The sequence below is a fragment of the Pholcus phalangioides genome, unplaced genomic scaffold (genome assembly GCF_987345545.1).
Source record: "Pholcus phalangioides strain wild (caught in Gottingen) unplaced genomic scaffold, Ppha-v1.0 ptg000017l_1, whole genome shotgun sequence".
NCBI classification, from domain to species: Eukaryota; Metazoa; Arthropoda; class Arachnida; order Araneae; family Pholcidae; genus Pholcus; species Pholcus phalangioides.
Window position 1 is genome coordinate 41485045 of NW_028301610.1, and position 27525 is coordinate 41512569.

Sequence of the window (27525 nt, forward strand, 5' to 3'; positions counted from 1 at the left end):
CAATTTAAAAAAAAAAAAAAAAAAATATTTTACAAGTACGTAATTGAAGTTAAAAAATTACTCCTATGTACTTTTGTTATTTATTCCAAACTCACATAATATTAAAATTCATATTATTTTCATTCTATGCATTCATTGCTTTTAAACATTTCCCCATCACAGTCAGGCCTGCTTTAAAGAAATGTCATTTTCAGAGGATATACTGAATGTCCACAGGGTTGTGAGCTACTTATTCAGGAGAATAAGTAGTAGGAGAATAATGTGCATCACCCCCCACACTTCACAAGTTACCAATATATGACAACCTTGCCAACACCATAGGAGGTCATAAGATTTACTATGATTTATTAAGTAGAGATAATCCAAATTTCTTGCCAAAACCTTATACGTGAAGTGGTTAAAATTGCAAGAAGGTTAATTATTGAAACCTGCAAAAACTTGATGGTATCCAATATTCATTTGTTCCACAATGCGCTGTAAGGGACAGGGTTGGACAAATCTCCAAAAATTTACATGCCCAGTTAAATATTTAACTTATAGATGAGTATCTTATAGACTAGTAATAGATGCCTTAATCAACATTTTACATGTCTGAAAAATATTATCACAGGATTTACTTACTTTAAAAAAATTCATCTATTTGCATAAAAAATATCAAAAGTGATATGATTTTTTTTAATTCAAAATTTTGAAAGAAATGCAACAAATCACAAGAAATATGTGGCCACCATTTAAAAATCTAAAATTAGTCAAACACTAATTGTAATTTCTCCATGCTGTTGGCATTGGAAAATAAGTTACCAAGTTACAATTCACTTTGCTTATAGACACTTTGCCAAAGCCACTGTACAATTCTGCCTGTTGTGGCTTCTGATTTTGCATTAATTTGTATCTGATTTGCAGTAATGGACTGACTTGGGCAGGCGCAGGGCTAGGATAGGGTGGCCAGATCACTTAACTGAGAAACCGGGACAAATCATGATCACAAATCAAAAACCGGGACATCTTGAAAAAATTTTTTAGAGGGCATTATAGTGTTGAATTGTAAGGCAAAATTTCCTATTGGCATTAAAAGCCTGGGCCTTGCACAGTTTAGTTCAATGTGCTTCAACATTTTTTCTCATTACAGACAGCTGAAATCAAGTGAAAATTATTGCGAACTGCCATAAATGGGAGAAATAATTTGCAAATGGGTGAAAAAAATAGGAGGAAAACTTGTTAACCTTTCGACATTATATTTCATATTTATACTTTGCTACTATAAGTACAAGAAACTGTGTTAAGCTTAGACCCCCCCCCCCCTTGCTGTCAGCTACTAAACCATACATGTACCTCATCCATATTCCTCTGCAGATTCTCTAACGAATTGGTACATGTTGGAATGTGTGTGTATGTGTAGTGAAACCTGATGTGAAGTTTGTTTCTGTGTAGTTATGTGTAGTTCTGCCATCTGCCACCAGTTTTTCTAACTATGAGTGAAGTGTAATGATTGAATAATTGTATTGTTGTAGGCCTGTTGCTCCCTGCTGTTAGCTATTGAATAAAAACTATTTAAAACGATTCTTAAAAATGGTTTGGTGGTTTTAAACCAATGTGCAGCATAAAAAATTTTTATCAATATATGGCAATACACAATATATGTCATGAAACTATATATTTTTTATTTTTATGCTGCATAACCAGTGCAAATGTTATGCACCAAAATACTGGTTTTTGGATTATGTTTTTTGGTGTTTACAAAAAGCAATTTTGAAACAAACATAAAAGCATTGTGTAACTGATATTTTGCCACATGAAGTTTATACTGGCATGCAGTATAAAATAAAAAATCTATAGTTTCACACCACATGTTGTGTATTTTCTTGCTGCACATTGGTTTAATAGCAACTATCATTTTTATTATTATAACAGATAGTTTTGCTTTTATTTGATAGATGAAACATAAGGCCTAACATGAAGCTTTTCTTCTGTTTCAAGCATTATTTATTTTTACATATATATATGTGCATTTCTCTTCTATACAAAAACTATTGGTACAGTAAAGCTAACAGAATTTGAACTCGTTCAAGGTAGCATAACTTATCCTTCTGACACACACAATTGTTTTGAAGTGATGGTTAAGAAAACATGCATCTTTCGATTCTCTACTGTAATGATGTGCAAGTTACACATTCTGTCTGAACTTGGAGATGCGTTGACAACGCAGGGCTCTCAATTCAAAACTAAAAGAAAAATTTCTCTCCTTGTAAACTGGGACATCTTTAACTGACAGAATGTTAGTAGCCGAAAATACAACAGATCTCAATGATCTTGCCAAATGATGACGGCCATCACTATTCATAGTGGATTCCAAATGGATTCCAAGTGAATCGTGGAACACTGATTCATAGGCAAGCAGACATATCACATTTCAGGAGGACGTCCAACACTCTCATTGAACCACTTGTCACAACTTACGAAATCATTGATTATTAAACAAGAGAAATCATGATTAATAAATACCAACTACCTAGACCAGCCGAAGTAGTAAGATGCACTTCACTTGAAGATATTATTCAAACATTGTTAGTAGACTGGAACAACAGGTGACATAATATTAGTACGTTATGGTGAAGAGCTTTACTGCTCTACATCCAAAGCTGCTCCCTAATGAATACTGCAGGAGTTAATGCTACGATATAGCGTCTGCTCCGAATATTTATACACGAGGTGAACAGATCTTTGGACCAATTGCAGTACTGCTGGCTTTCGGAACATGGAGAAATTGAGGACATCATTCAACTGATTTGTACACGGACATGGTATAAATTATTTTTTGAGCCCTATTACATTTCTCAGTGGCAACAGTCTCAACAAGATGGAGGAAGGATCAGGCTTCTCCACAATGTTTACATGGATATGTTGATTTGAGATCATGGAATTATTATGACGGAACAGAAACCTGTGGGTACCTCTGCCCGTGAGACAAGGTATTCAATAATAATACAATTCATTTTATCAGATAAAAATATATTTCAACAACAATGAAATAACATTATATTAATGTGTATAAACAATATAAATACTTTCACAAATCCCCTGATTCAACCGAGTCTTCTCCCAGGGGACCAATTAGTGTTAATTGCTAGTGGTTTAGTAGTGATATGACAATACTGTTAAATGGAACATATGAGTCCATTAGGGCAATATGTTACAATATGAAAATGGAATCTTCAAATTGTGAATTAGTGATTTTAGAATATTATACAGTCAATGCTCATTATAACAACCCCATGTTACAGCATCCATTCTATTAGAACGACCAGTAGGACAGGTCCCAAAAGTTTTCATGTAATGACTATCCTATATGAAGAGTCGGGGAGAAAAACACTTTCAAAAAAATCTAAATTAATATTTTTGCGGTTTTGTATAGCTCAGTACTGTCTCTTTCAATCAAGTAAAACACCAGAGGTAAAAATGCTTTCAGTCTGTTGTAATAAAGGAAGAAAGATACGGCATGGGGGAAAAAGTTATTATAGCCACAGTACGCAGAATGCAAAAATGCCCAGAGTCCTGCACATGCGCAGTAGAAATGAATTTGTGACATGTGCAGAGAGCAATATTTGAATGTGTGTGTGTTTTTGTTTTGCTTTACTGATGTGTAGTTCATGTTTTATGCTTATGAATTTGAGGTTAGTTCGTGTATAAAAGTATTACTGAGTATAAATTTATGTTGTGTCCTCAACAAACATCCTATGTTGAGATTCTAGAGGAATACATGAAAGTTATAAGAAACAAACATTTGTAAAACCATCTTCTTTCATAGTGATTGACTGTAAACAAGAAATTTTTAAAGCTTGGACAAATTTTTTAAAGCCTATGTGCCAAATCCATAGTTAAAATGTCACTGCTGACAAGGCCAATCAAATGCCTTCATGTAGATAGTTCTACACCATGTTTAGTGTACCACCTTTCCAGTTTCTTTAGTAGTTACAACAAACGTGAAATTACTGTTAAAAAAAGGAAGAAAGGACCATCAGCAAGAGAAGGACATGCCTATCAAAAAATTAGAAATTTTGTACAAGGCCCATATCCCAATCTCTCGTGCGAAGTACAGTGACCTGAAATCTTTAACAAGGTTTTCCATCAATCCTGAAGCTAAGATCTTTTACAACAACTTGTGAGATGGACAGGGCCGCAACTAGATTCTTGGTCACCCGGGGTAAGTGCAAATTTTGGTGCCCCCTTGTAATGTTGAAGGAGAGGTTTGAGAATAAAATTTGTGCCCCCTGGTCTAGCACCCGGGCACGAGACCCACCTGTTCCCCCCTAGTTACAGCCCTGCAAATGGACATAAGTGCAATGAGCAGCATAATGACACGTACTTGGAGCATATAAACGACAATGATGACTGAAGATAATAAACATTATTTTTTCACTGAATATTTTTCTGCACTAACCACCAATAATTTTTTAACCATGATATAAAATCAAAATAAAGTTTCTAACATTCGAATTAAACCAGATTTTTAAAGAAAAACTTTGTTTTATGGACTGAAACCATTTTTCCCCCAACCCTTCATATGTTTCAATATTACATCCATTTTCGACATAATGATGGGGGTCATTATAATGAGCATCAAATGTATAAAAATACAGTGAAATCTTGATAAAATGATACTCTGTGGACAAAAAATATTTTTGTAGAGGGATTATCATTATATCGTGAAGCAGTAGTTTAACATTAGACTTGAGGTGTTCCCAAACAAGTTTTAAAAAAAATGTCATTGTAGAGGGATTTATTGCTATATCGAGTATCATTGTAGTGTGGTTCCACTGTATATATATTTGAGTGTTGGGCATTTACTCATGGTGTGGTTATACATAAGTACTAATTTTTGACTTGGTAATACTTCAACATTAAAAGTACTAACTAAAAACTCTGAATTTAGGTTCTCCTTGGAAATGTGAAGTCAGTGAGAGAAGCAGTAAACTTTCTGCAAGAGGTGAAGCACTCAAGACATTTAGTACAAGACACACAGCTTCTTTTGAAGTGACTGCAATAGGATACCGTAAAGATGATTTAAAGATCACGATTTATGGTTGTATTTTTGATAAATTTATCAATATTAATATCAAAATATCTGAAATTTTTATAATGAGAGATCTGTACAGGGTAATGCATCTTGCATTATATTCCCAAAATAATTGTGAGCTTTCATTATAATGGGGCTTTACTGTATAAATAAGGAAATATATTTTAACACACCCTTCAAAAACTGATCATAGGTAGTAAATTCACAAAAATGAAATGCATTTGTTTAAGTTATTAATTTCATTTTCATGATACAGTGAAATCCAGAGCTTGAAAAATAGGGAAAAAATTTAGGTACAAGCCAAATTTCTTAGGAGCCAAGGATTTTTCTTATTCAAGAAGAGTGTGAAAAATAATGGGTTTTTTTTACTTTCCTGTGACAAGACATCGAACAGTGTACCATCAACCAACCACGTTTCCTACCAACATACCCTTTGGACTTTGGTAGATATACTGACATAAATTCTAAAATTTTATGTTGCTCTAAGAGACTCTGCTTTAGTATAATCACACACAGAAAATTTAATTGCCAATAACAATTTTTCATCAACATGCCAACCTGGTGCTGAGGATTTGTTGAGCCCGGCTGAACTATCTATATTGAGATATTCAAGGGACCTCAGTAAACTGTAGTTGCACTGGAATTATCATTAAACAGGATGATTCTGATAGAACTGCTTCCATGTATATATTCATAAGTTTGCAGGTGTGCATTCAACTGCTCACAATTATGGCATGATAATTCTTAAGCTGTGCTGTATCAAATGTGGTTACGTCATCACCTGCAGAATTTTTAGTAAATTTCACAGGCTGGCTCAGGTGTAAAGTTATTAAAAATATTGGAAGGGCTCAAAATTATTGAGGGGGGCGGGGCCTCAAACCATATATTTCTATAGGTTCTATGGAGATAATGGCAAATGTTGGGGGCCTCGGGCCCATGTGCAGGCTAAAGTTTATGCTTATGGGCTCTGGTTCTAACAAAACCCCCCAATACAGGATGCCCCATAAATAGAGGTACAAATTTCAAGGGGAAGAGGTAAGGAACCATTCAAGTATTACGTCAGCAGATTTTTCGCCATTTTTAACCCCCCATGAGCAAAAGTCAGCAAAACCTCTGACCCCCTCCCCCTTGTCAGCAGGTGGGGGAGATGATCAAAAATTTATTTTTGATGCAAAAAAGTTTATACGTTATTGTAATCAATTCCAATGCTATTTTAAGGCTAAAAACTCAAAATTTATCTTTAAGAAATTCCTTGTGACCAACCCCCCCCCCCCCAAGCCTTTTGTGTCCCCTCCAAAGGCTGATCCTGCATATGCCCCTCATCGGATTGCTATTCGAGAATGTACATAGGAAGTCTGACACACTGCTGTACTTTGCTATGTATGCACAGGGATTATTTTTCTCATGATTATATATATAGACTGAACACACTATATTTTTAGCTCATGTTTCAAGTTTATTAATTACTGGTTTAAGTTAAGCATCAATTGATGGAATGGTTTTGATTTCTGTTGCTAGTTGGTGTGAAGTACCTAGCATTGAGCTCTCGTCTTCTTCATCACGGTTTCTCTAAATTCCAAAGATGTTGGTCAGTCAGTGGCAAGATGGTTGCTTAAAAACAACCATTTGAGTTATTTGGAGTAATTTCTTTCTATTTGCTACTGATGCGATGGAATTATTGCAGCTTGTTTTACAGATGTATCTGGTGTTGACAAGCCAATGATTGTCAATTTTTTTCTGAGTGCAAGGTGGGCCCACACCATGTGTGATCAAGTATTTCAGGGTAATAGTAAATAAATACACCAAACGTTTGCTTCTTTTCAATATCCCACCTACACACAAACCAGTTGCAGTCACAGCTTTCTAATCATACATGAAAATTGTTTTCAGGAGTAGTAGTTTCTTTGTTTGTCCCATAAATCATTGCAGTTTGTTTTCTCGTCTATGTTATACAGGAGCATAGACAGTACAGAAGCGAGGAGAGACGGTGGTGATCTGCCATTCATGAAAAATTGTATCATTAGCATAAGTGGCCGGGCAAAAGTAGCTAGGCAATTTCCCATGATCACCATGCACACCCTTGGTGAACCACATCCCTCCTGTTGAAAAAGCATGCATCTATCTTATGTACAGGAGTCCAGCAAATCACTAAAGGACAAAGCATGTGACAGGCTGAGTGACACCCCCATCCCTATAAGTGAGACAGGACAGGGAAGGAGAATGGTTTGTAGAGATCTACTTGAAAAAGAGGTCTATAGAGGATCTATCAATGAGGGGGGGGGGATGTTAGTTCAGGTGCCTACATACTAGGAAAAGGTTTTTCTCGTTTATGGCATTCCCAGTAAAGATGCCATTAAGAATATTTCATATTTTTGTAAAAGATAGTTTATGACATAAGTATCATTCAAGCTCCCCTCCTCCTTTTCATCAAAAGTCAGCAAATCCAAAACCCCTCCCTTCCATTGATGCTGATGTAATACTTCAATGGCCCCTAAAGAACATCAAATGGATTGAGAATTGCATAGCAACCCATGACCGTAAACATTATCATACATCGCTAGGTGACACTGTTCATGAAACTGGTGGATGGGAAATATGTGATTTTTCCTCTCTTTTTTTTTTCTGCCAGCTCCTTCCATGGAAACTACTTCTTGAAATGAGGAAAAATCATGTTTCCCCTCCAGGGCCGCAGCCTATCCTGTCAATGTTTCTATCATGGGAGGGGGGGGGGGGTTCTATGCAATTCTAAATCCTTTTGATGTTTTCTACCTGTCCTTAAAATTTTTACCTCTATTTATGGAACACCCAATATATGGAATTTATGTTAACCCAAAAGTGAACTCTTGCAACAAAGTATATTGAGAGAGAAAAAAAATCTTGTACCATCATTTCAATAATTTTATAAATTTCTAGTAGAAACTAGTTAAAGGCTAATTACAAGGTCATGCATCAATACGCACATATTTTTTCTCTCTTTAAAAAAAGAACAATTTCATTTTTAGAGTTTTGCACATTCTATTTAATCAGTAAATTGAAAGAAAGAAAGAATGACTAAATTATGAAACAAATGTCATAAATTTCAATGAAGTTCTAGCCAGGCTATTCAATTTTATTGTTAAATGGAGGAAATCACATTAATCATACATTGATGATACAATATTTGATCATTTATACCTTTTTTCTGCATAGCATTACTGTATCACAAAAAAAACCTAAATATCATGTATTATTGAATTTGATTAGGACCACTGAAAAATATTATACATCCTAAAATCATAGAGATTGCTGATGGTATTTATTGTGTAGACTTCATAGCATTTGATGTGGGTAAGTTTAGTTTTGCCAAATAGATATTGAATATGAAAGTTTTTGAATGATCTGTTTTTCATGAGTGTGTATTTCAAAGTCTAAAGGTATAAAACTACATTATCTCTTTCAGGAAACTATTCAATAGAAGTTTTAATTGATGGACAGGCATTGTCAGGTAGTCCATTCATCACAAAAGGTTATTCATCTGCAAAAATAAGAGTGTCAGATGTTCCACAATCTTGTGCTCTTGGAAGTGTGTGCCAGTTTCAAGGTACTTTGATAAGAATTGTTTAATTTGGCTATCATTTTGGGCTATTTGTTAAATATTATTTATAAATGCTGAACAAATCTTATTCACGTACATAAACTTCACTGTTTGCTTTCAGAAGAATGTTATTTGATGCTTATATTTCCAAACAATTCTTTATGCTCAGGCATTGCTTGATTCCATCACATTTAGCTTGTAAATATAGATTTTTATAAGTGTTACATTACTATGGTAATATATCATAGAACCTGAGGCTTTTTTTAAACGAACAAACAACAAATTACAATATACAAATATATAATATAATATGCAAATACAAACATAAGTTACACAAAGACAACAACACAAAACACACACACGTATATTACATGCACTATGTAGCCCCAAGGGACTGTATGGTTCTTCCAGCAGGCCTATATGATTTTCTTCTTCAGCAACAGCTCTTTTCTTCATTAGATGCATTTTAGTGTATATATATATAATTAATATGCATTGGTGCAATAATTTATTTCAAATTACTGCATTAATATCTGTGTTTTTGATCATATTAAAGATATTGTAATGTGTATTTTTATTACTATTTGTGTAATTACTAGAGATAAGAGTAGATTAAGTTCATTATTTTTTGTGCAGTGTAGCAAAAACTTTTTTGAAATGAGGTTTTGTTACTTTTAGGCACTGGATAAATATTTCTATACCTATTCGATGTTCTATTTTAATTTTTTACTAACCATTCTTCGTTTTTGATGATAAATTTATAAATTCTGTACATGTAATTCTGTCTCATTGTCAGTAGGTGGCACTGTATTCTTTTATTATTTATAGGAACATTTATTAGTTCTCTTAATTTATTATACAGATTGTCTAAGTTGCATATGTTTTCGTAATACCATCCTCCCCAGACACATATTCCATAATTTATATTTGAGTAAACCCATGCATAGAAGGTATCTTTCAGGAAAGTTTTTGTCAACTATGTATATTTAAGTTTATAAAGAACTCCTGAGTACATTGAGTTTTTTTATCATTTCTTCACTATGTATGTTCCATTTTAGGTTATCTTGTATAACTACTCCTAAATATTCATAATTAAACACTCTATCTATTTCTTTACAATTACATTCTGATATAGTTTGAGATAGGCAGTGAGTGTGTAATTTTACATGGATTTCTGTACTGTCATTTATATTTCTTGTTTTCATGCGCATAAATTTAGTTTCTTGTATATTTATTTTTAATTTATGTTTAATTAGCCAGTGATTTATTTTTGTTAGATCATTCTCTGTTCTTTTAACCAAACTATCTATTTTTGTATCTTCAACATATAAAACTGTGTCATCTGCAAAAGATATAATGCTACCATTGAGATTTAATTTCATTTATGTAAATTAGAAACAGTATTGGCCCCAAGACCGACCCTTGTGGAATGCCTCTTTTTACTTCTTGAAAATTACTAATTTTTCTCTATTATGACAACTTGTTGTCTAGTGTAGTAGTATGATTTAAACCATTTTCTAAGATATTTCCTATTCTTATAATATATCCATGTAACCAGTCAAGTGGTTACGATGACATTTGCTGTCGCTGCCATATGTAATGGTGGTGCCTACGACGGCATTTGCCAACATGCAGACTTTTCTGTCTTTTTCACATAGATATGACAAAATAATTTGTCATACATGTGCTGCCATCTTTACAGCCATCCTTCTACTTTATTATCTCATCACTAGATGGGGTTGAACAATTATATTTCAAGGTCTGAGATTATTATTACTATTATCTTTGTCATGTTTTGCAAAGCTGCATCCCCATCGCTTTTTTTTTTCAATTTCCGATTCCCTTGCGAAGATGCATCTGTTTTATTACTCATATATATTTTAGCAAAGGTTCAACTACTATGGTTCCACATAAATCCATCAGCAGCATTTCTTTTAGTCACAGGACATTATGACACCCCTCCCCCAATTTTTGGGGTGTCATATTACATCTCGACACATTCGAGCTATAAAAAAATATTTTAATATTTCAAACTTCCAAGAAAAGGAAAAAAAAGGGAAAAAGCGTGCGCATCTTCAAAAAAAAGTGGGCACTGTGTGTAACGCTCGGAGAAATTGATTGGACAGTTGACTGGTTAAGATGTTTAGATCCACATAATCAAATGCTCGTTTTAGGTCCAAAAATACTGTTATTGAATATTTATTTTTACTTATTTCATTGTTTATCAGGCCCGTTAATTTTAGAATTGTTATTTCCATATTTTTGTTTTTTTGGAATCCATATTGATCGGCAGCAAAGAATTTTTGATGATTCAGGAAATTGATCAGTTGGTATTTCATAAATTTTTCTAAAATTTTTGAAAAAATCGGGAGAATCAAGATAGGTCTATATAGTTGTTAGTATCATTGGAATCTCCAGTTTTATATATAGGATGTACTAGGGAATTTTTTAGTTCCGAATGAAATACTCCATGTGTTATTGAGGAATCCACTAAATCCAGCTTATTTATGAGAGAGAGATTTTTCTGTCTTTCTCCCATTCTATTCAAATTTCTTTCCCAAATTTGCTGCCCATCCAAACATGGCACTCTGGCCATTTTATCGTTTGTGTTGTACACCATGATCATTTTCTGCACACACAGGCTTATTAGGATGAGATCTATAGTTTATTGCTGATTTCAATCCATAATTATGATGAAATTGATGAAGGGCACAATATGATGTTGAAGACACTAACAGATAAGATTTCAAGTAAATTGACGCTGCACATCACATTCAACACAATGGATGAAACCTATGAGCGTATAGGGAAAATATTGAGTCTATCTGAAGCTGTAGCTACATTCACATCATGTTTGAAACCAAATTTTTTATTTGAAAGCTTCTCCAAAATCTATTTTTTAAGGTATGTCAGAGGATGATGGATACAATCATTTTCATTTGTAACCAAACAGATTACTTTCACATAGCTGCCAAGTCTCCTGGTTTTCCCGGGAGGTTCCTGAATTTCTATTCCATCTCCTGGACTCCCGAAAAATTCTTATATCTCCCAAATTTCAACCGTGATTGTAAAAAGTCCCTACTTTTGGAGGAGGGAATTCCCAAGGAATTTACCCGGAAAAAAGACCATTGATTCTTTTTATGCCCCAAATTATATCACAATCATAATGTTAATTGTTGCCATTTCGTCAAATCACAAAATATATTTCATTTTTGGGGAGGGAGATGGACAAAATTTGTCAAACAGCCATCATTTATGCTGACTTTTTTCACTTCCAAAATTAGCGAGATGATTTGTATCTGCTTTGACTATATTTCCCATTGAGTCTGTATACATCCTGTTTTGGGCCGGATGGCATGTTTTTTTTTGTTCGCAAGATTTGATTTGAGAGATGTAATGACAGGTAATTTAAACTACTGGTTGACTATAATTGACGACTTGGCACTAATCTGTGATGGTTTGCACTATGTCACGTCTCTGCAATGGGAAAATATCCCTACAATTTTACTTTTATTTATGAGAAATCCCTTTACAGTTTTTCAAAATCCCTTATATATTTACTTTCGTGCGGAATGTGGATGCGCGCGAAAACATTCCAAATTCTCATTCTCCAAAGTTGGCAGCTATGCTTTTAGCAGTCAACTAACAACTTCTGTTGATGTCATGCAAATTTGAATTGCAACAAAATGCTGCAATTTGAACTTTCCAAAGGCAGCTGTTTGGGAACTTTGTAGCTCCATGAATGATGAGATATATTTTAGCATATGAATAATGAGATATATTTTAGCATATGAATAATGAGATATATTTTAGCATATGAATAATGAGATATATTTTAGCATATGAATAATGAGATATATTTTAGCATATGAATAATGAGATATATTTTAGCATATGAATAATGAGATATATTTTAGCATATGAATAATGAGATATATTTTAGCATATGAATAATGAGATATATTTTAGCATATGAATAATGAGATATATTTTAGCATATGAATAATGAGATATATTTTAGCATATGAATAATGAGATATATTTTAGCATATGAATAATGAGATATATTTTAGCATATGAATAATATAAATAATGAGATATATTTTAGCATATGAATAATGAGATATATTTTAGCATATAAATAATGAGATATATTTTTAGCATCTATGACATTGCAATTACTCACAGAATGCAAAGGCTAAAGAAAGAGAATGTAGAGACCACTACAATGTTGGCTTTTAACTACTTTTTTAATATTCAACTTTGTAATTGAACTAGAAAAAAATTATGTTGTTAGCTTCATTCTTTTTTTGTTGTTGCAAATACAGTAAACTCTTGCTATAATCTACCACATATCAGACCAGGGTGTGCTGGATAACTGAAAATTAATTGAAAAAGTTTATTTAAATAATATAAACTTCTGCACACAGACATGCAGTGACATGTTTTACTCTTCCATTCATGAAAAAGCCTGCCGAAAAATGCTGGATTATTAGACTAGCACACAACCAGATTATGATGAGTCATGCAAAACTTCTAGTTTGGAAAAAATGTTTGTGAAATTTACGTACCTCTAATCATAATATTTGATGCCAAAAAAAATTAGGCTTGGTCTTTTTTCTGCTTGATTTCTTTTGCACTTAAATGATTCATTGTTGTTTTAAGTGGATGCTTCACAAGCTGGGGAAGGCCAATTGGAGATTTCTGTTAATGATGGTAAAGTACCAAATCAAGTTCAAGTTCTAGGAAATGGTCGATGTTTGGTCAGTTTTCGTCCTGAATCAGCTGGATTGCATAACATTGATATAAAATTTAATGGAGAAAACGTACCTGGTTAGTAATGATCCTAGTATAAACTTATTCTTCTGTTATAATTTTACTCTTCTGTTATAATTTTACTCTTCTGTTAAATTTTATTAAAGCATGCCACAAAGAATGAAAAAAATTATGTTTTCATATTAACTGCAGATTTTTTTATTGGACAGGTATCACAAGAGGTGTCCCTCAAAGAAGTGTTCTAGGTCCATGTCCCCCACATCCAGGAATAGGGCCCCTAGGCTGGGATCTTTTGTGGGTTCTCACAGGCCCTTCTGTAGTTCATCTAAAGTGGGAAAAAGCAAAAAACTATGAGAATTGTCCCGGGCCTCAGGGCTAGAGCCCTGTCAGCCCTGGCTTTGTGGGGCCCATGTCTAGGTCCCATACTTTTGCACTCTATAAAGTTAATCAGCGATGGGATTATTTACATTTCGTTTTATACCATACACTGTCCAGGCTCTATCGACCATTGTCAATCTTAGCCATGGGATTGTTCACAGATGACGTGAAACTAATGGGTGTAGTCAGGGATCCAAATGATAAAGGGAATTGCTCCAGATAAACTTGAATTAGATTGCAACATGGGCAAATAAATATAGCTTACCTTTTAACATTAGCAATTTTATGGTCAGTCTCTTTTTTCGCATAACACACGTTTTATTTATGAGTTGAATGGTAAAATTTTTCCGGATGCAACTAGGCTCACCAATTTGTGAATTCTCATTGATGAGCTTAGGTTTTTCTAAACATATTTCTTCCTTCTTTATGTACTGATGCATGATGCGCTGAAGTAGAGACATTGTGGTATCCCTTAACTTCAGCAAATGCCCCCCCAGGTGGCAACAATTGCTAGAGTGAGATGTTTTTTTTTTTTACCCAAAATATAAAAGACATTTTTCTGGATATTCTGCTGATGTGAAATCGCTATAGTGCATAAATAAGGAAGAAATGAAGGAATAGTCGCATCTCTAGTAGTGTATATAGATACTGCACTAGTGGTGCACTTTTCATTGTACTTTACTGTGTATTGTGGTGCATTGTTTATTGCAAAACATTGGATATGGTGGTTTGTCGTGTGTAGCACTTTTTATAAAGTAATGTGGGAAATTGCTTATTGTGGTGTATCATGAATTATGCTGTACTATGTATTGTAGCCCAAAGTAGAAAACTTGGGGCTTGGAAATATGAATGAATCTGGAAAAAAGTTAATTGAATTTTGTTCACATCAAAATATCTTTTGTTGCTAATACTTGCTTCAAGCAGCTTGAAAGAAGAATGTATACATGGAAATCACCAAATGGCATGTACAAGAACCAAATTGATTACATAATTGGCAGCAAAAGATAGAAAAGCTCAGTGACAACATGCAAGACTTTGCCAAGTGCTGACTATGGGTCTGATCACCAGTTACTCATTTCAGAGATGAGACATAAGCTAAAGAAAATCAATGAAGAAAAAGTGTCAGCTAGGTACAGGTTAGATAATATACTAGAGGAATATAGAATTTCGGCAAGAAACTGTTTTAATGGGCTTGATCTAGTACAGTGTTTCCCAAAGTGGGCAATGGAATGGTCCAAGGGGGTGATAGAACCTACTGATTTAACATAGGATCCTATGGAATTACTTGAGTTGGGGGGGCAATGAGATTAAAAAATTTCTAATGAAGGGGCCATGGCCCCCACATCCTGAAGCAGGGCCCCTAGGCTGGGATCTTTTACGGGCCCCCAGACCAGACTTTCACGTGGGCCCCCTTTATGGTGAATTTATAGCGTGAAAAAACAAAAAAATTATTGAAATCCTCCCGGGCCCCAGGGTTGGAGCCTTGCCAGCCCACCCCTTGTGGGGGCCATGGAAGGGGCGATGGAACAAAAAGTTTGGGAGACTATGATCTAGTAGATAGAGAACCAGAAGAACTCTGGTCTGATGTTAAAAATATACTAAATGAAAAAGCAAAGCAAAATATACCATTAATTAAAAAGAAAAGAAAATCCTTGGTTGTCAGAAGAAGCTCTTAAATTTGCCGAAAAAAGACTAGTCTGCATAGCTAAGGCTGCTGCAAAAACAAATGAAACCAAGGAGTTAAATGCACAATTTCAAAGACAGGCAAGAAAAAATAAAGGAACTTTTCTTCATTCGAAATACAGGCAAATTGCAGAAGACAATAGACTAGGAAGAACAAGAGACCTACCGCTACAGGAGAATTAATGAAATCACAGGCAAATTTAATTCACATTTGAGTATCGTTAAAGACAATGGGAATGTCTTGAATTCTGAAAAAGACATTAAAAACTAATGGAAGAAATATACAGAAAATCTCTATGAGAAATTAAATGGGAAGATAATAAATAGCAATATGGTACTAAATCATGAACCACCAATTGCAAAGAATGAATTCAGATGGACAACTAATTAACTAAAGAATTGAAAAGCTTCAGGTATTGATGATATTCCAGTATAGCTTCTGAAAAAGGCAGATTAAAGTATAATCGATGTACTAACATCACTATGTCAACAAATCTGGGAGAAAATAGAGTGGCCCAAAGACTGGAAAAGATCTATATTCACACCTATGCACAAAAAAAGTGATCTTAGAGAATGCTCCAATTACAGAGCAATCTCCTAAATACCACACACCAAAAATATTTTACTAAAAATTATTCATAAAAGACTCAAAATCATTATAGAAAGAGAATTGGCAGGGGAGGAAGATTTCAGAAAAAATAGGGGAACTAGAGACCAAATTGCCATTATAAGATGGATAATAGAGGCAACAAAAGAGCATCAAAAAAGTTATACTTTTGTTTCATTGATTATACAAAGGCCTTTTACTGTGTTGATCATGATAAGCTTTGCGATATTCGTAGAACAATGGGAGTGACTAATCACATTGTCTGCTTGATCAGAAATCCATGCATTAACCAAGAGGCAAGTGTAAGAACAAACTATGGCCTAACTGAATGATTTGAAATTGAAAAAAGAGTTCAGCAAGGATGCATTCTTTCCCCAAGCTTATTTACTCGCTATGTAGAATATATAATGAGATCATCAGATCTAAAGGAAATGGAAGCAGTTGTTAAAATTGGAAGTACAACCTTAGGTATGCTGATGACACAACTCTGATAACAGAATCTGAAGAGAGCTTAAAGAATATTATATCAAGAGTAAAAAGAGAAAGTGACACTCTAGCTAAATATATATATTATAAAACCACAAAGGTGAAGACTACAGCAGATATTCACTGTTTTCTACTAGATGGTGAAAGTATTAAGATTGTGGACAGATTTGATTTCCTAAGATGTAAATGCATTGGTCTTTCCTGTCATAATGCGCAGATGTGAGAGCTGGACACTACGGAAAGCAGATAGAAAAATAATTGATTCCTTTGAATTTTGATGATGGAGGAGGATGCATAGAATTTCATGGACAGCTTAAAGGACTAATAAACCAGTTATCAAAGAAGTCAAAGCTGAATACACTCTAGAAGCAAAAGTCACTAAACAAAAACTATCTTACTTTGATCATATAATGGATGCAGAAAACTCACTAGAAAAAATGATAATGCTTGGAAGAATGAAAGGAAAAAGACGAAGAGGCAGACAGAGCACCAGATGGATAGGAAGGGGGAATGTTGAAAATTACAGGAATGAAACTAGCACAACTGAGACATGCTGTGAATGACAGACCAGCTTAGAGAGCCATGATCCCTAGAGTCACCAAGAGTTGGAATCGACTCGATCGTTCCTAACAACAAGAACATGTATTGCAGTGCATTTCTCATTGTGTTGTATTACATGTAATGGTCTTTCATGTGTTTGGATATATCGTTCATTGTGCCGCATGACGTAATGTGGTGCATTGTTTATTGCACTGTATTGCATATGGCTTTTTGCACATATTGTGGGTACATCATAATGTTGTATGGTGCTATTTGATGCATTGCCTATTGTGGTGTATCTGACTTGTGTTGTACTGTGTGTTGTGGTACATTTCATGTTGTGGTGTATTGCATATTGATCACTGTAATTTGAATTGTGGTACACTGCTTATCCTGGTGCATCATGTATTGTGCTATGTTGCAAATTGTGATGCATGTATATGGTGGCTTATCATGTATCATACAATATACAATATTCCTCTAATTCAGCGGTTCTCAACCTTTTTTGACTCGTGGAGCCCTTTTTAGTGTCAACTTTTTTGGTGCAGCCCCTAGGGTCTACCTTATGTTTTAGAAGTAAATCAAATAGTCTAATGGGGGAAGGTGACTAACCCTACTAGCTAGACGGTGCACCTGATGAATGCATCTTTAATTTCATCTGCCATATCGCTGATTCGTCTATAGTCTGTTTCAGGTTAACTTTGCAGTGAAGAGAAAGGTAGAGAGTGTATTCCTTCACCGCAAAATATAGTTCTCATATATCGGAGGTTTAAGATGAACCTTTATACAGAATATTTAAATTTTTTATATGATTTTGAAAAAAATACTGAAAAAACATCGTTTTGAACCGATGTTTACTTGTTTAAAATTTTTAAATTATAAAAAATATTGGTTACCATTATCAAAAATCCATAGCAACCGCAACGACACTCTGGCGCGATATCCTAGAAATTTTCCCCGCCAATATCACTGTCGTGTTTTTTCCGTTACACAATTGTGTACTGTATACATATATTTTTTTCGTTATTTAGTTGAATTTTCCATAACGATACTTGTATCGTTAACGAACATTCAACGAGCATTTCATTGTTTTACATGCAGTTATAGGCTTACATAAAAACGAATATTCAATCAGTTTTATTTTCTCCCAAAAATAGGCTTCAGTGAGTTCAGATATTCACTCATAGATTACAAGAAGTGTTCCAGTGTTTCTCTTCTACGAGAGCACCGATATTGTTATGAGAGGCCCTCTATGGGTGCAGATGTTTTGGTTTTAGGTCCTTCTTTTTCTTAATTATTTATTTTTCGCCATGTTTATGGGATAGTTTTAGTTTCCGATCACGGAGAGTGTTGACAGAGTCACGACTTCCACTCACACGAACAGACGCATCTTCCACCCACCTGTTTCTCCAGATGCCCCTTGCCTTTAGTGTCTCTTCAGATAAAACAAATGAGAGGGGGGGGGGTCCACAGTGGTTTGAGCTTTCATCTTTTACGTGACAGTTGTGTCTTTATTTTTACCAGAAATAGCCACGCTAAAGTTCTCTGGTCTTCCATTCCTGAATACTATGTTTTTGGTTTTTGAATACTCGCTGTAAACAAAACTCGATAAGAATCATCCATAATAACCATGAGTAGCACATCAACCGTAACAAAAGACTAAAGCTGTCGTGAAAACAAGTGGCATCGACGTATACTGTTCGGGGAAGGGGGTAAGGTTGAGCGACGAAAATTTCGGCGAGAAAAGTGAGTAGAAAAATTTTAAACTTTACCGTATCATTATTATTATTTGGTGCTATTCCTGCATTTGCACGTGAAAACAGAGTTAATCTGCTTCTTCTCAATTTTATTTAACATTAAATTTTTCCATTTATATTTAAGAAAAAATTAAAAATCCCCAAGTTTTTGAGAGCTATTGTTAATATACAGTATTTTAAAATTATACGTTGCTTTCTTAATATTGTTTGGATTTTTTTTCGTAAATAAATTTCAGCTGAGGGAAGGGAAATATTGCAGAAACATATGACTGTTTTTTGAAATTTTTAGTGTTACTTACGACACATCAATGAAGAGTAAGTGACACGCTCTGATAGAAGATAATTATTTTTTCTAAATTTTAAAACACTTTCTAATCAAAAAACAAAACAAATTATTTCAAAAACCTCACTTTAATTTCTGAAAGTATCGGCAATGGTTTTCTTTTAATTCTATAATTATTACTAATTTAACTGTGCAATTACGTTATACGTAAAAAATATTTTTCTCAGTGAGATTGGCGAGAATCGGCCATATCTTACCGAGGCCGTGCATCGATACATTGGTTAAGAGGCTTTCGTTCCCATAGCAACGAGTGATGTGGTTCCCTCGTAGCTTCCCTTTCACTGCAAAGTTAACCTGAAACGGACTATAGCTACGGTGCTGTTTGACAAGGAAATATTAAGGACTAACTTAACAGCTTTTTCATCAAGCAAACATTAAACAATATCAATTGCACAAGGTTTAATAAAATTTTCAGCTATTGTATGAGCTTCACGAGCTCGAGAAACACTTATAAGATAAGAAGCTTCCAGTGCTTTCTCATTGTTGGTTTTACCAAGTGTCGTCATGTTTTTCTGTGAAGCCAACATTTCATTGCACTTTCTCTTGAAAAAAAGCAATTGGTTTATCTTTTTACTCAGGACGGTTTCCCTCAAAAAGACATCATAGTTTGGCTGGAAACATGAAACTGTTGGTCAACACTTTTCCACAAATCAGATAGAAGGGCCGACCATCACTTTTTTCTGTGAATCCCATATATTCAAGTAACTTTCTTCATATTTCCATTTTTTAGTGGATGGTCTTTCCCTCAATACATCATTTCCGTCATGTTTTGCAAACAAGGAATGAGGTGGCACTGCAAATTCAGAATTTTTTTTGCGGAAAGCTCTTCCGACAAACACACAATGAAATACGTTGCTTGGCTATCATTTTTTCATGTCATTGGCTCATCTGGCAAAGCAATGGAGGAAGCTGCAGGTTTGTTCACTGTTTGAAGCCAGCAATCCATGCCTAAAAGAAAATCATGTAGCGAGAATAACTAACTTTATCTATCATAAACCAGAATACATTCCCATTTACAAACTAATTGTCTGGTCAGTCTTGTGAAAACCAACGTCAGTCCTAGGCAGATACAGAGGAGAGTGAAGGGGGCAGTCGCTTTGCATTTCTGTCATTTTTGTCTCCATCAATAGATGTTTCCCATATTATCACATTTTGAATTGTAGTTTTCAAGTTGAAATACTCAGCACAGACTTCTTCACATAACTACAATATGTAAGTTTGCTGAATGATTTTTTTTCCCTGTGATTTGTCTGTACAAAATCCAAGCATTTATCGCTGACATATTCAAAATGTTAGAAAATACATGTATTGGCTAGCGACGACTTCTAGTCTTCGTTGTGTATAATTGCACCTTTGATCCACGATGTCAACTCCATATTTAGTTTCGTTATAGTAGGCAATTTTTTCTGGGGTCTTTTTTCCATTTTCATTGAAAGTTACATCAGTATGAAGTGAACTCAGAACTAGAACATTTTTATTATTTTTTTCCCCGACAGGATGCCAGCATGATATCAGTTCCAGTTTTGAATACGATTGATGAGTATAGATCTTTTTCCCTGTTTTTGCAGTTTGAGGCACCTCATGACAATTTTTTCGAAGGGTCCCAATGAAGCTTGTTGATTTCAATTTCAAAAATTCACATAATCTTAGTGATGTAAAATAATTATCTGTTGTTATGTTTCCACCTTTTCCTAGATAAGTTTCAATTAATCAAATCACAACATGTTCATGTGCAACATTTACCTTGCATTTCCCGGTTCTTTAACTTTTTTACCCCAGTAACCATTGAATGGATGACAACAATGAAAGAAACAAGATTTTGATTAAACAATAAACATTTATTCAATTATGTATTAACTAATAATATAACGTTTTAACAACAATTATCACAATTAAGCCTTTCTCTCAATATTATAACAGAACAATAAAACTAAACGGTCTCACCGCCATGTCCAGGTTTTCACGTATTAGTTCACATCATCTAGTAGACACTCCCAGGCATCTACTTCACAACAGAAGTCTCCCAGACACCAGTTTCAGACGGGTTTGGTGTCTCCAAACACACGTTGAGGTCGCAGCTCAGCCACTGCATGAGGAACTGGAGGCGAACGTCCACGGGTAGCCGGTCTGGCCACTAACCAATCCACAGGCGACGGGAGCACGACGACTTTAGGTTTACACATGAAGTCCAGCAATGAGACGGGTGAGGTGCCAAAGCAATGAGATGGGTGAGGTGCCAAAGGCACAGCTCTACAATTTCAATTCATTGTTTCAGAGAGACGATCTAGCTCACACCTCAACAGGCCGTGATGCCTTAGTGATTAAGACAGAACGTTAGTCGGAAGTAGTAGAATCGGAATGTAAGTCATAGTGAAGCACATCTCTATCTGATTTATATATAGCAGCATTCCCATAATGCTTTACGACAGAACCAATCACAAGATTGGAGGTGCGGTATTGAGCTTGCATCTAATTCACATAATTTCATGAGAGAAAAGGAAATATTGTAAAAATTATAATACTGAATCTGGCAACCAAACATCACAGCGGCCGATCGACGGACACACGATCCTGCCGATCGATCCTGGAGACAAAAGGTAAAACAAACTAAAATATATTAAAATGACTAGAATAAGGATGATTTCCGCGGGGACCTAAATGGTTATGTTACACATGGACAAGTTGATTTTCTGGTCTGGTGTTATCTGCTCCAGTGTAAGGAAATCTGTTTAGAATATACTTGGAGTCAATGCAGGCAAGAAGCCAGAATTTTATCCCAAATTTATCTGGCTTACTTGGGTAAATGGACATCTTGCTTTTAAGGGTAAAAGTTGTTCATCGACAGTTAGATTGGGCCTTGGTTTGTAGCAGGTCATACTTTCAAATGCCAGGTTCATACGGATGCACAAGCAAAATGGAATTAAAATACACAATTATATAATCCTCTTTTTTTACTTTAATTTCTTAAATAAGTGCCAGCTTAAAATTTTGTCAATTTATCAATGTCATTTTTAAAGTATGCATCTTGCGTTGAATTGAATATTAGTATTACTGAGTACTGCAAAATAATTGTGACTGGCTTGTGACAATTTTCTGCGTAAATTATCATTTAAAAAATACTCAAAATATAAAAAATATATTATAAGTTTATGAGAACCCCCCCCCCCCCATACCATAATTTAACTTTTTCATGGTTTCTTGCCCCGAAAATGATGTCTAACATCTTAAGAAAGGCTCGTAAGATAAATAAAAATTTAAAAGCTGTAATTTGTAAAAAAGATTGTCTGTATTTGATATTGCTTATCTTTTTCTCTGTCTAGAAAGTGTGAAATAAGACGGGATAAACTTTTCCACCTTTTTCGTCTTGGAGAATCGTGATCCTATGTGCATCATGCTTTTATACCAAAGCTCCAACCGGCGCCATTAAAAAAATATTTGAATCTTTTGTAAGATTTAGAATCTAATTTAGAATCTTTTGTAAGATTCTTTTATTGTTGTGACAACTTATCTCCTGGTTTAAATTTTTTGGAGACAGCAGTGGCAAACCCTCCCTACATAGCTGGAGTGTTGTAATTAGGGAGTATCACAAATCCTGCATCCAAGAATTTTTAGAATGTTCTGTTTTTCAATTTGACAAAGAGAACCAAAATTGAACCATATTGGAATGCTCTTTGTGGTCTACCGAGGAGGGTGCGGCCGTCCCCCCAGTTGTAGGAAGAACTTTTTTTCCTCTTAACATAGCTGCTGACAATGACACAACATACTGCAAGTATTTATTACAAGCTCACTGTAGGAATATGCAATTTGCCACCCCTCCAAAATTTATGCTATGGGCTATAGCCCACTTAGTCACCCCCCCCCCCCACCCCATTTCTACCAAAGATGCGTGTTTGTCTATAAACGTTGTTTGTGTTTTATTTCCTTGTGTGCAATTTTCAGTTTTTCACATTTTGATTCTAAATTTTCTTTATTTTGCTAATTATTATTGTTTTTTCACAGAGCGACCGCGGAGCACCAGTTGAGAACCACTTCATTATATATTGTGTAGTGTGTTGAATAATATTTTTTATATTGGCTGGATGAACTTTGATAAGAATCAGAAAAACTTCAACATGATTTTCCATTAATTTAGTAATGTCTTCATTTTTGTAGGTTGTCCAATGGTGGTTGAAGCAATAGAATCAACATTACTTGTGGACATATCCAGTTTAGATTTAGTTCCTGTTAACAAACCTGCTCAGTTTAACATTAACATCAGTGATAAAAGAGAAGCAGATCTAAGAGTAACAGTTGTCGGTAAGTGTGATGCTTGAAGACATATGAAGAAAGAGATTATTGAGTATTAGGCTATAAATCAAGCTTATTTATAACATGATGTTTTATTTTTAAAGCACTGTTACAGAAAAAGTTTAAAGACTAAACAGCAGGGCTACCTTTATAACTGAATTTAATTAACTATTTACTCTTCAGTGGGTGCAATCAATCTAGTGTCACATTTCTACCAGCTTTCAGATAAAATTGAGTGATTCCCATTTTAGCTAAAGTAGTATTTTTATTTCATCATTACTCAGCTGATAAGGATGTTTTCAATTAGCTAAAGTATGTTTATAATGTTATGAAAGTGTTTATAACATGTTATAAGTGTTAATGAAAGTGTTTATAACATGTTATAAGTGTTAATGAAAGTGTTTATAACATGTTATAAGTGTTAATGAAAGTGTTTATAACATGTTATAAGTGTTAATGAAAGTGTTTATAACATGTTATAAGTGTTAATGAAAGTGTTTATAACATGTTATAAGTGTTAATGAAAGTGTTTATAACATGTTATAAGTGTTAATGAAAGTGTTTATAACATTACCCATCAATTTTACCGGTCATGGTCCTTTAAGGTAAAACTAAAAATATCTAGGCCAATTTCTTTTAAACTGGTGATAGACTGCATAATTTTTCAGTAATTTCAGGAAAATTACTGAAATTTCAATGTTCTAAACAATCTGGTTTGTTACAAAAATGAGCTAGAAGATCAGAAACAAACAAAATGACCGGCTTGGTCTGCCTAGCATTAAATATGAACATGATGTAACTCCCAATCATGTCATGTCACTTTTGAGTAACACAAAAGTTCCTCAAGATAAAACAAGGTATTGTGAGATATTTAAATTTTTAATCCCTCTTCCCAATGGTGCCATGAACTTAAATCAGCTTGGACCAGACTTCAGTGGATCACCGTACTATTCACAGATGAGTCGAGATTCAGCCTGGACACTGATTCTCCATGTATCTTCATCTGGAGAGAGCCTGGGATCCGATACCATTTCTCCTACATCAGGTAAATGGACCATTATGGTGGTGGAGGAGGTGTCATGGTCTGGGCAGGCATCATGTTGGATGGCTGCACACTCCTCCATGTGTTTGACAGAGGGTCCCTGACTGCTAGGAGGTATAGAGAGGAGATCTTAGAACCCTATGTTAGGCTTTTCAAGGGCGCAGTTGGCTCTCGGTTCCTGTTCACGAACAAGAACGCTCGTCCTTATCAAGCTCACCTGGTCAATGATTATCTAGAAAGTGGGAATATACAGAGTATGGACTGGCCAGCTAGATCTTTTGACCTAAACCCTATAGAGCATTTTTGGGATGCTCTTGGGAGGGCAATTGCATCTCGCCATCTCCTTCTGAGAACCATCCCGGAGGCAAAAACTGTGTTGCTGCAAGAGTGCGACTGATTGCCTCAAAGAATCCTCAGCTGCCTCATGTCCGGTATGACATCATGCTGTGTGACTGTGAGAGGGAACCATACCCCATATTAGACTCATTTTCGGTTCGATCTCACAATGTCGATTTTGGACATTCCTGCAATGATGAGCTTTACTGACAATCACCAGTGCATACTACAACTTTTGCATAGTACATCTCTTTCTCTGTTAAAACTGTATTTGCACCAAATTTCATTAATATCTGTTCATTTTTTTTTCAGAAATTTGACCTGAATTTTCTTAATTTCTCTATTGCTAATTTTCTTAATTTTGCACATGAGTGTATATTAGACAATTTGCCTATTGTGGCCTCTGATTTTGTATTTGTAGGTATGATTTTGTATTCATTGTATCCTGATAGTACAAAATAAATAAACGTCTTCATTTTTGACTCTGATTATAAATACAAAAGTTTATAAATACAAAAATATTAATAAACAAGACTTCATCAGAAGTAAATCAAAAACTAACAATGCAAAGGATTTATACATAAAAAAAATAGTGTAAATATTTTTATTTCATTATTACAGTTAATATTAAAGTTATACAGTATGATGTTTCTGATACTTTGTGTTTGAAAAAAAAATTGAATGCTACAGACTTTGATTTAACAGTGAAATCAAGGGTTCATTGTGTAAGTTTCAGCATGAAATTTTTGTTATTTTTATATCATTCTCAGGAATAAAATATTTTTTCATCTGTCACTGAATGAAAGTTTGTTCTGAAGAAATGATAAGGATGATCAAACATAGTTTTTATTCATTTTTCTTTTCAAGTGAAAAGTTTCCGTGTATAAACACACACTTTAACCCTTTCAAAACTGGCTGTACTTCAGAGCACCACTTTCTTTTCAATCCTATAGCATCCCTGACATATGTTGTGTGTTGGTATTTTGAAATGTAGAAACTGTATATAACTACACAAAAGTGTAATGCAGTAAAACACTGCATTCCACAAAGTATTCCCAACAAATGTATAAAACAGATTACATTTTCTTTGTGGTAATTAAATGTGGTAATGCATCTTTGTGTATTATTCACCATATTTGAGAATTGGTATTATTTATTTTTATTATAAATGTATATGTATGGTACTGAAAATACTTTATAAAGTACCAGGCTAATTAATTTATTGTGAGTCAACTAATTTTTTGAAAAAGTTATTCTTTTTGTTTTACATGATAATTCATTTTTTCATAACATGGTAGATAAAGGGTTAAAAAAAGGAGATTAGTTTTTTGAGCGAAATGTAAATGATTGGAAGTGTATTTTTTGGTACAAATAATTCTGATTTACAAGAGACAACAACAACTACATAGATTTTGGTTGGTAGCACATGGCAATGATGTAGCTGCCTCTTGATATGATAATACCTTTATGACATTTTTTTCTTGGCCTGCAGATCAGAGGTGTATGCTGTAGAATAAGGGGGGGGGGCATAAAAAATTATAAATATTTTGTGAACAAATTGAAATTAAAAAATATCTTCATATGATATCTCAAAAAAATTTGAAGGCCAATAACTCAAAATTTCTTTCAAAGAAATTTTTTGTGCTACTTCTAGAGGTTAATCCTGAATATGCCTCTGCTGCACATAATCATTATATTGAGGTTTCAAGGTATATTATCAAAAAAACCCATATATTTTAGTGTTGTGTATTAAAATATAATGAAAATTGTAAAAAAAAACTCACACAAAACACATGCATTTTTTAAGGAAAACATTTAAAAAAAATATTTACTCCGATCCTGTAGATTTCATTGCATAAAATTTGCAGTTGATACATTATTTATTACAATTTATATTTTGATATTTACTGGTGTATCGATATTTGTAGCCCCAAGTGGCACTAAAGTTCCAACAAAGGTGTTTTCAAGTCCCAAGTATTCGTTTTCTGCTGAATTCATCCCAAAAGAAGTTGGTAAGTAACACACATATTCTGGAAACATGTATATATAAAATAAGCATGTTTTTATGTATTTTTTTTAAAGTGAAATCTATTTTTGAAATTATCAAGATTGGATTCAAAAACTTTTTTTCTTATGACTGGAATTACTTTTTCCAAAGAATTACTTGCCAAAGAATTTTATTTTTTTTATTGAAGGACCCCATATGGTGTATGTCGAATATGGAGGAAGAAAAGATTCTAATCCTCCATATACAATTAAAGCATATGATGCACAACAGGTTAAAGTCAGTAAGATGTCTGATGGAATTCTTGCCAAAATACACCAGTTCACAGGTATGCATATTCCAAACATTGTTCCTAAATTTTGTAATGTATATTTTTCTATCTTGATGGTAAAGAAACTAATTTGATAGAATTTTGTATACTTTAAGATATATTTTCAAAATAAAAAAACTTATTTGTTACATCAATAACAAAGGCAGGGCAAGCCTTTAAAATCATGTTCAAAAAAATGTAAGTGATCAGTGCTTATTCAAGACAGTGTAGGTAATTATTATTCAACAACACTTATTAAACAACAATTTTCAATTATTTTTGTTTCTCAGTCAGCATATTTTTTTTAGTTTTTAAGGAAGATTTTAA

General features: G+C 34.1%; 1 protein-coding gene across 1 annotated transcript in view; it reads left to right on the forward strand.

Annotated features, from left to right (window-relative positions):
- Nucleotides 1–27525, forward strand: part of jbug (filamin-type immunoglobulin domains fbug) — a 302454-nt gene that overhangs the window by 107568 nt on the left and 167361 nt on the right. The window contains exons 15-21 of the mRNA XM_089246657.1: nt 4931–5080; nt 8318–8401; nt 8514–8654; nt 13314–13481; nt 23371–23514; nt 26812–26895; nt 27079–27216. Coding sequence (XP_089102783.1) covers nt 4931–5080; nt 8318–8401; nt 8514–8654; nt 13314–13481; nt 23371–23514; nt 26812–26895; nt 27079–27216 — 909 coding nt within the window. The remainder of the gene's footprint in view (nt 1–4930; nt 5081–8317; nt 8402–8513; nt 8655–13313; nt 13482–23370; nt 23515–26811; nt 26896–27078; nt 27217–27525) is intronic.